The 10,484-nt window shown below is 40.7% G+C and overlaps 1 protein-coding gene across 1 annotated transcript; it reads left to right on the top strand.

Annotated features, from left to right (window-relative positions):
- Positions 1 to 425: 425 nt before the first annotated feature.
- On the top strand, positions 426 to 10,268 carry LOC132562839 (D-beta-hydroxybutyrate dehydrogenase, mitochondrial-like). The gene is made up of 6 exons (XM_060227613.1): positions 426 to 645; positions 5,852 to 6,046; positions 6,455 to 6,607; positions 6,890 to 7,083; positions 7,285 to 7,521; positions 10,173 to 10,268. The coding sequence occupies exons 1-6, from the start codon at positions 426 to 428 to the stop codon at positions 10,266 to 10,268; spliced, it is 1,095 nt and encodes a 364-aa protein (XP_060083596.1).
- Positions 10,269 to 10,484: the final 216 nt, after the last annotated feature.

The following is a 10,484-nucleotide window of genomic DNA, read 5'->3' as shown; positions in this document are numbered from 1 at the left end:
TTTGTGTAGGCCTGGTGATAAGCATGTGAATATGTTTATTAGAGATCTAGTAAAATCATTTTGTTTATGGTAGTTGTGATAAACTCATTGGGAGTTATTTATTCTCCTGTGCGATATAAAGTTGGACGAGTTTGATGTTCGATAATGTGGTTTCGTGGTTACTTTGTTCTCATTTGGGAACGTGACATTACTTGTTCGGATTGACCAGAATTTACATGGCAAGTGTTGGCATTGAAGCAGAACACTCTTCTTAGTACGGGACACGTTGGTCTTACATTATGTAATTTTCCGGAGCCTCCGTTAAATCTTTCATTTGTTTATAATTTGCCTTGGTTTTATGGAAGTTTAATTTGACTTGGTTTTATGGAAGTTTAATTTGACTTGTGATTTTGTTAACATATCGTATTCTTTGTTGCTTTTCTAAGATGCCTCGTGTCATCACCGATTTAATTGGGATCCAATACCTGGACGTGACTTATTTTACAACACTGATCCTTGTCTCTGTTGTTCTATACTGGAGTTATCTACTACTGCTTGGAATTCTGCTCCTCGTCCTTACATCTTGTTTCTGCATCAGAAAAAAACAAACAAAACAGCTTCTTGATGTCAACGGCCAGGGCGTACTAATTACAGGGTGTGATACAGGTAAAATCACTCACAGATGTGTTTATTAGAGGCTGTGATACAGGTAAAATCACTCACAGGTGTGTTTATAACAGGGTGTAATAAAGGTAAAATCACTCACAGGTGTGTTTATAACAGGGTGTAATAAAGGTAAAATCACTCACAGGTGTATTTAAAACAGGGTGTGATACAGGTAAAATCACTCACAGGTGTGTTTATAACAGGGTGTAATAAAGGTAAAATCACTCACAGGTGTGTTTATAACAGGGTGTAATAAAGGTAAAATCACTCACAGGTGTGTTTATAACAGGGTGTAATAAAGGTAAAATCACTCACAGGTGTGTTTATAACAGGGTGTAATAAAGGGAAAATCACTCACAGGTGTGTTTATAACAGGGTGTAATAAAGGTAAAATCACTCACAGGTGTGTTTATAACAGGGTGTAATAAAGGTAAAATCACTCACAGGTGTGTTTATAACAGGGTGTAATAAAGGTAAAATCACTCACAGGTGTGTTTATAACAGGGTGTGATACAGGTAAAATCACTCACAGGTGTGTTTATTAAAGGCTGTGATACAGGTAAAATCACTCACAGGTGTGTTTATAACAGGGTGTGATAAAGGTAAAATCACTCACAGATGTGTTTAAAACAGGGTGTGATACAGGTAAAATCACTCACAGGTGTGTTTATTAAAGGCTGTGATACAGGTAAAATCACTCACAGGTGTGTTTGAAACAGGGTGTGATACAGGTAAAATCACTCACAGGTGTGTTTATAACAGGGTGTAATAAAGGTAAAATCACTCACAGGTGTGTTTAAAACAGGGTGTAATAAAGGTAAAATCACTCACAGGTGTGTTTATAACAGGGTGTGATACAGGTAAAATCACTCACAGGTGTATTTATAACAGGGTGTGATACAGGTAAGCTATCTAACAAAATTCTTTAGTACAGGCTGTGATACAGGTAAAATCTCTAAGAGTGTGTAAGTTACAGAGCACGATACAGGTAAAATCTCTAACAGTGTGTAAGTTACATAGCACGTTACAGGTAAAATCTCTAACAGTGTGTAAGATACAGAGCACGATACAGGTAAAATCTCTAACAGTGTGTAAGTTACAGAGCACGATACAGGTAAAATCTCTAACAGTGTGTAAGTTACAGAGCACGATACAGGTAAATTCTCTAACAGTGTGTAAGTTACAGAGCACGATACAGGTAAAATCTCTAACAGCGTGTAAGTTACAGAGCACGATACAGGTAAAATCTCTAACAGTGTGTAAGTTACATAGCACGATACAGGTAAAATCTCTAACAGTGTGTAAGTTACATAGCACGTTACAGGTAAAATCTCTAACAGTGTGTAAGTTACAGAGCACGATACAGGTAATATCTCTAACAGTGTGTAAGTTACAGAGCACGATACAGGTAAAATCTCTAACAGCGTGTAAGTTACATAGCACGTTACAGGTAAAATCTCTAACAGCGTGTAAGTTACAGAGCACGATACAGGTAATATCTCTAACAGTGTGTAAGTTACAGAGCACGATACAGGTAAAATCTCTAACAGTGTGTAAGTTACAGAGCACGATACAGGTAAATTCTCTAACAGCGTGTAAGTTACAGAGCACGATACAGGTAAAATCTCTAACAGCGTGTAAGTTACATAGCACGATACAGGTAAAATCTCTAACAGTGTGTAAGTTACATAGCACGTTACAGGTAAAATCTCTAACAGTGTGTAAGTTACAGAGCACGATACAGGTAAAATCTCTAACAGTGTGTAAGTTACAGAGCACGATACAGGTAAATTCTCTAACAGTGTGTAAGTTACAGAGCACGATACAGGTAAAATCTCTAACAGCGTGTAAGTTACAGAGCACGATACAGGTAAAATCTCTAACAGTGTGTAAGTTACATAGCACGATACAGGTAAAATCTCTAACAGTGTGTAAGTTACATAGCACGTTACAGGTAAAATCTCTAACAGTGTGTAAGTTACAGAGCACGATACAGGTAAAATCTCTAACAGTGTATAAGTTACATAGCACGTTACAGGTAAAATCTCTAACAGTGTGTAAGTTACAGAGCACGATACAGGTAAAACTTCGAATAGGTGTGATATAGGTAAAAACCACTCTTTACTTCGTTTATTACAGAATGTGATGCAGGTAAACTTATCTTAAATTTGTTGTACAGGAAGTGATACATGGATTGGCCACGCTCTCGCCTCGAGGCTGGACAGTCTGGGATTTACAGTGTACTGGCCTTACACTTTTGTTTCAGGGATTGGCCACACTCTAGTCAAGAAACTGGACAGACTGGGATTTACAGTGTGTGTGATTTTACCTTAATCTTCTGTTTCAGGGATTGGCTACACTCTAGTCAGGAAACTGGACAGACTGGGATTTACAGTGTTCTTGTGTTTCAGGGATTGGCTACACTCTAGTCAGGAAACTGGACAGACTGGGATTTACAGTGTGTGTGATTTTACCTTAATCTTCTGTTTCAGGGATTGGCTACACTCTAGTCAGGAAACTGGACAGGCTGGGATTTACAGTGTTCTTGTGTTTCAGGGATTGGCTACACTCTAGCCAGGAAACTGGACAGACTGGGATTTACAGTGTGTGTGATTTTACCTTAATCTCGTGTTTCAGGGATCGCTACACTCTAGTCAGGAAACTGGACAGACTGGGATTTACAGTGTGTGTGATTTTACCTTAATCTCGTGTTTCAGGGATTGGCTACACTCTAGTCAGGAAACTGGACAGACTGGGATTTACAGTGTGTGTGATTTTACCTTAATCTTGTGTTTCAGGGATTGGCTACACTCTAGTCAGGAAACTGGACATTTACTGTTGTGATTTTACTTGGGATTTACAGTGTGTGTGTGTTCATTTTAGTCAGGAAACTGGACAGACTGGGATTTACAGTGTTCTTGTGTTTCAGGGATTGGCTACACTCTAGTCAGGAAACTGGACAGACTGGGATTTACAGTGTGTGTGATTTTACCTTAATCTCGTGTTTCAGGGATTGGCTACACTCTAGTCAGGAAACTGGACAGACTGGGATTTACAGTGTTCTTGTGTTTCAGGGATTGGCTACACTCTAGCCAGGAAACTGGACAGACTGGGATTTACAGTGTTCTTGTGTTTCAGGGATTGGCTACACTCTAGTCAGGAAACTGGACAGACTGGGATTTACAGTGTGTGTGATTTTACCTCTAGTCAGGAAACTGGACTTGGGATTTACAGTGTGTGTGATTTTACAGGGATTGGCTACACTCTAGTCAGGAAACTGGACAGACTGGGATTTACAGTGTGAGTGATTTTACCTTAATCTTGAATTTCAGGGATTGGCTACACTCTAGTCAGGAAACTGGACAGACTGGGATTTACAGTGTGTGTGATTTTACCTTAATCTTGTGTTTCAGGGATTGGCTACACTCTAGTCAGGAAACTGGACAGACTGGGATTTACAGTGTGTGTGATTTTACCTTAATCTTGTATTTCAGGGATTGGCTACACTCTAGTCAGGAAACTGGACAGACTGGGATTTACAGTGTTCTTGTATTTCAGGGATTGGCTACACTCTAGTCAGGAAACTGGACAGACTGGGATTTACAGTGTTCTTGTGTTTCAGGGATTGGCTACACTCTAGTCAGGAAACTGGACAGACTGGGATTTACAGTGTGTGTGATTTTACCTTAATCTTGTATTTCAGGGATTGGCTACACTCTAGTCAGGAAACTGGACAGACTGGGATTTACAGTGTGTGTGATTTTACCTTAATCTTCTGTTTCAGGGATTGGCTACACTCTAGTCAGGAAACTGGACAGACTGGGATTTACAGTGTGTGTGATTTTACCTTAATCTTGTATTTCAGGGATTGTGTGGGATTTACAGTGTGTGTGATTTTACCTTAATCTTGTATTTCAGGGATTGGCTACACTCTAGTCAGGAAACTGGACAGACTGGGATTTACAGTGTGTGTGATTTTACCTTAATCTTGTATTTCAGGGATTGGCTACACTCTAGTCAGGAAACTGGACAGACTGGGATTTACAGTGTTCTTGTATTTCAGGGATTGGCTACACTCTAGTCAGGAAACTGGACAGACTGGGATTTACAGTGTTCTTGTGTTTCAGGGATTGGCTACACTCTAGTCAGGAAACTGGACAGACTGGGATTTACAGTGTTCTTGTGTTTCAGGGATTGGCTACACTCTAGTCAGGAAACTGGACAGACTGGGATTTACAGTGTTCTTGTGTTTCAGGGATTGGCTACACTCTAGTCAGGAAACTGGACAGACTGGGATTTACAGTGTGTGTGATTTTACCTTAATCTTGTGTTTCAGGGATTGGCTACACTCTAGCCAGGAAACTGGACAGACTGGGATTTACAGTGTTCTTGTGTTTCAGGGATTGGCTACACTCTAGTCAGGAAACTGGACAGACTGGGATTTACAGTGTGTGTGATTTTACCTTAATCTTCTGTTTCAGGGATTGGCTACACTCTAGCCAGGAAACTGGACAGACTGGGATTTACAGTGTTCTTGTGTTTCAGGGATTGGCTACACTCTAGTCAAGAAACTGGACAGACTGGGATTTACAGTGTGTGTGATTTTACCTTAATCTTGTGTTTCAGGGATTGGCTACACTCTAGTCAGGAAACTGGACAGACTGGGATTTACAGTGTGTGTGATTTTACCTTAATCTTGTGTTTCAGGGATTGGCTACACTCTAGTCAGGAAACTGGACAGACTGGGATTTACAGTGTTGTTGTGTTTCAGGGATTGGCTACACTCTAGTCAGGAAACTGGACAGACTGGGATTTACAGTGTGTGTGATTTTACCTTAATCTTCTGTTTCAGGGATTGGCTACACTCTAGCCAGGAAACTGGACAGACTGGGATTTACAGTGTTCTTGTGTTTCAGGGATTGGCTACACTCTAGTCAAGAAACTGGACAGACTGGGATTTACAGTGTGTGTGATTTTACCTTAATCTTGTGTTTCAGGGATTGGCTACACTCTAGTCAGGAAACTGGACAGACTGGGATTTACAGTGTGTGTGATTTTACCTTAATCTTGTGTTTCAGGGATTGGCTACACTCTAGTCAGGAAACTGGACAGACTGGGATTTACAGTGTTCTTGTGTTTCAGGGATTGGCTACACTCTAGCCAGGAAACTGGACAGACTGGGATTTACAGTGTTCTTGTGTTTCAGGGATTGGCTACACTCTAGCCAGGAAACTGGACAGGCTGGGATTTACAGTGTATGCTGGTTGTCTCCGGGGAACATCGGACTTGCGTAAACATGCGTCAAAACGATTACATGTTATACAGCTCGATGTCACTAGTGACGACAGCGTCAGCAAAGCTCTGGATTATGTGTCTGCTCACAGCACCAAAACGAAATGTGGTATGTTTTCATTGCCTTATCGTATCATGATTTTTTGGCGGGAAATGGACAAACATGCGATGTACAAAGCAATAATTCTACAAAACTTATAGATGTATCAAACTTGTATTGTTACATTAAACTTATTACAAGCGCCAACGTTATATATAACTCAGGCTTGTTTATATAACAGTCTGACAGCAGACTCCATGGAGGTTGCAATTCTTCCTGGAATAAATGCGTATAATTTATATTCTCTCTCTCTCTCTCTCTCTCTCTCTCTCTCTCTCTCTCTCTCTCTCTCTCTCTGTGTGTGTGTGTGTGTGTGTTACACATTAAAAATTGTAACAACATAATAATGTATAATAAAACAGTGTTTTTGCACTATGTTTATAACAGTTGTAAGAATTTGCTAAAACTACCTTGTAGGCGTGTGGGGATTAGTGAACAACGCGGGGGTAAATCACATTGGGGACGTAGAGTTCTGTACGATGGAAATGTACAGAAGAATTCTCGAGGTCAATATACTGGGCATGGTCAGAGTGACCAAGGCATTTCTGCCTCTCATCCGTAAGTCTGAAGGTAAGTTCTGCAACCCATGTGTCTTGGTGTTTCTGAAACGAAAATGCATCTGAAACCTTATAACACCTAGGAATTTATCATATATATACGTGCTTAATTATCAGGCAGGATTCCCAAGCAAACCACAAGCCCCCTGCTTTCATCAGGACATCAGGATTCAAAGACAGCCTTGTACCTTTTTCTGTTGAAATGATATAAGAATCAATATGCGATATTGATATGATAGTGTATGGATAGGCTTAATTATAAAGATATATAAATAACACTCTTTTCCTTTGCCAGGCCGATTTGTGAACGTGACAAGCGTCCAAGGCCGTCTTCCGATGCCTTCTCATTCGGTTTACGGGATCACCAAGTTCGGTGGAGAGAATTTCTCAGATGCTCTCCGCCTTGAAATGATAAAGTTTGGCGTCAAAGTTTCACTTATAGAGCCCGGGAATTTCGGAGGAGCAACGGGGATGCTGAATGAAGCTTCTGTAAGCTAAACAAGTAAACGTACATTCAATGCGTAAGCATACACAGATAGCAATATGAAAATGGTGGTGGTTGATGTGAAAATCAATTAAAAAAAAAAAAAAAAACGAAGTCTGTATATTTTAAACCAATCATGGGTTGGTGGTTTGAGATAACCGAATTTTCACATGACGTTAATCATTGTAATAAAATGTATTCGGTAGTTACGGATAATGCGGCGTGACTTTGATATTATGTGGGAAGAGGCACCACAGGAGACGAGAGAGACGTACGGTAAGGCTTACCTAGAGACACAGTACACTAACGCCACCAACGTATCGTCTACCAGTGCACCCAGTCTGGACCCTGTCATCGATGCTATGGTTGACGCCCTCCTCAACAGTCGCCCTCAAACTCGATACTTAATTGGGGGCGGTAATGGACTAATTGATGTCTACTGTGTAAGTATTGCGTCGGACGGGCAAAGGGAATTTACTGGGCTTTGTTACAGCGTGATGGACAAGGATGATGTCTCACAGAGTAAATAACACCAAACTTGTATCTAAGTGAGGGAATATACCACTGCTGTATGTAGCTGTACATGTTATCAGACGAAAATTAACAGCCGTTGAAACGAAAACACAGAAATATAGGAAAAGAACAATGGAGGGATGACCGAGTACCGGGAGCAAGAATGATAACAGTTTCCATATCGTAGCTTATCATGAGGAGAAGATTTTTACTATTGTCTCGTCAGATGTCTCTTAATGGAGCACTCGACTTTACAACCTCAGGCGAGGTGTGGTTAGTCTCGGTAGCGAAGACAATGGAGCGTCCTGTGTCGTCCTTGTTGTTTAGGATAGCATGTGGCAAGGATGGCATGAGGCAAGCGTCCTGTGTTTTCTAGGATAGCATGAGGCAAGCGTTCTGTGTTGTCCTTGTTGTCTAGGATAGCATGTGGCAAGGATGGCATGAGGCAAGCGTCCTGTGTTTTCTAGGATAGCATGAGGCAAGCGTTCTGTGTTGTCCTTGTTGTCTAGGATAGCATGTAGTGAGTGTCCTGTGTTGTCCTTTTGTCTAGGATAGCATGCCCCAAGTGTCCAGTTGTCCTTGTTGTCTAGGATAGCATGTAGTGAGTGTCCTGTGTTGTCCTTGTTGTCTAGGATAGCATGTAGTGAGCGTCCTGTGTTGTCCTTTTGTCTAGGATAGCATGCCGCAAGTGTCCTGTGTTGTCCTTGTTGTCTAGGATAGCATGTAGTGAGTGTCCTGTGTTGTCCTTTTGTCTAGGATAGCATGCCGCAAGTGTCCAGTTGTCCTTGTTGTCTAGGATAGCATGTAGTGAGTGTCCTAAATTGTCTAGGATAGCATGTAGTGAGTGTCCTGTGTTGTCCTTTTGTCTAGGATAGCATGCCGCAAGTGTCCTGTGTTGTCCTTGTTGTCTAGGATAGCATGTAGTGAGTGTCCTGTGTTGTCCTTTTGTCTAGGATAGCATGCCGCAAGTGTCCTGTGTTGTCCTTGTTGTCTAGGATAGCATGTAGTGAGTGTCCTGTGTTGTCCTTTTGTCTAGGATAGCATGCCGCAAGTGTCCGGTTGTCCTTGTTGTCTAGGATAGCATGTAGTGAGTGTCCTGTGTTGTCCTTTTGTCTAGGATAGCATGCCCCAAGTGTCCGGTTGTCCTTGTTGTCTAGGATAGCATGTAGTGAGTGTCCTGTGTTGTCTAGGATAGCATGTAGTGAGTGTCCTGTGTTGTCCTTGTTGTCTAGGATAGCATGTAGTGAGTGTCCTGTGTTGTCCTTTTGTCTAGGATAGCATGCGGTAAGCATCCAGTATGATGTTGAGTGAGGTAACCACCAGTTTAAATTAATTAAAATCAACATAACTGTTTTTTTATAACGGACATGTGCATTGAGACCTATGATAGGTAGGCAAATGTGATTAACAAGAGACTTCCTCCATTACAACTTATAGTTGGGGTCAAATGGGAAGGTTATGATCATTTGCAATAAAGAGAAGCATTATGGTTAAATTGGTGACAGATTGTGACATACCTTATTGCACTGAGACTTAAATTACCACATCTTACACCAAGAATATATAAAATCTAATGCATCTTATGACAAAGATAGTTAAATTGTGACAAACCATACACTCAGACAGATCACTTGTGACAAATCATACGCTCAGACAGATCACTTGTGACAAACCATACGCTCAGACAGATCACTTGTGACAAATCATACGCTCAGACAGATCACTTGTGACAAACCATACGCTCAAACAGATCACTTGTGACAAATCATACGCTCAGACAGATCACTTGTGACAAACCATACGCTCAGACAGATCACTTGTGACAAACCATACGCTCAGACAGATCACTTGTGACAAACCATACGCTCAGACAGATCACTTGTGACAAATCATACGCTCAGACAGATCACTTGTGACAAATCATACGCTCAGACAGATCACTTGTGACAAACCATACGCTCAGACAGATCACTTGTGACAAACCATACGCTCAGACAGATCACTTGTGACAAACCATACGCTCAGACAGATCACTTGTGACAAATCATACGCTCAGACAGATCACTTGTGACAAATCATACGCTCAGACAGATCACTTGTGACAAATCATAAGTGAGACAGATAACTTGTGACAAATCATACCACTCAGACAGATAACTTGTGACAAATCATACCAGTCAGACAGATAACTTGTGACAAATCATAAGTGAGACAGATGACTTGTGACAAATCATACCACTCAGACAGATAACTTGTGACAAATCATACCACTCAGACAGATAACTTGTAACAAATCATAAGTGAGATAGATAACTTGTGACAAATCATACCACTCAGACAGATAACTTGTGACAAATCATACCACTCAGACAGATAACTTGTGACAAATCATACCACTCAGACAGATAACTTGTGACAAATCAAAACGTTCAGACTGATAATCGGAGACAAATCATATTGCAACGAGAGTTAAATGTTTTACACATCTTATGGCACATTTTGTTAAATTGTGACAGCTTATTAATGTCAAACTGTTGAGGATGCATTTAATCTAACATGTCTGATTATCATATACTTGCAGGTTCTGGCCAGACTCAGGGACATACTTCCCACATGTGTTATGGATTTTCTCATTGATAAGGTATATTCATCAGGCGTTCCTCTAAAAGGCAATTAAACATACCAGACCAAGAAAAACACCTACTGATGAAATACTCTTCCTGTTCAGGTGTTGGAGGATCAATTCACAGACTTTTTTTCCTGAAGTAGCAGTAGCTAGGTTTTGAAGAGATCTATAACAGACTCTAGTACACAGTGTACAAGTATCTTATACTCATTGTTAACTATTGATGTTATCTCACACGAGTTTGACTGTAGAAATAAGACATTAAAC

The sequence above is a fragment of the Ylistrum balloti genome, unplaced genomic scaffold, assembly GCF_031769215.1.
Source record: "Ylistrum balloti isolate Yb309-2 unplaced genomic scaffold, AGI_CSIRO_Ybal_v1 Utg371528, whole genome shotgun sequence".
Lineage (NCBI taxonomy): Eukaryota > Metazoa > Mollusca > Bivalvia > Pectinida > Pectinidae > Ylistrum > Ylistrum balloti.
The sequence above is the reverse complement of the archived record's forward strand: the minus strand, read 5'-3'. Positions and strand labels throughout refer to the sequence as shown.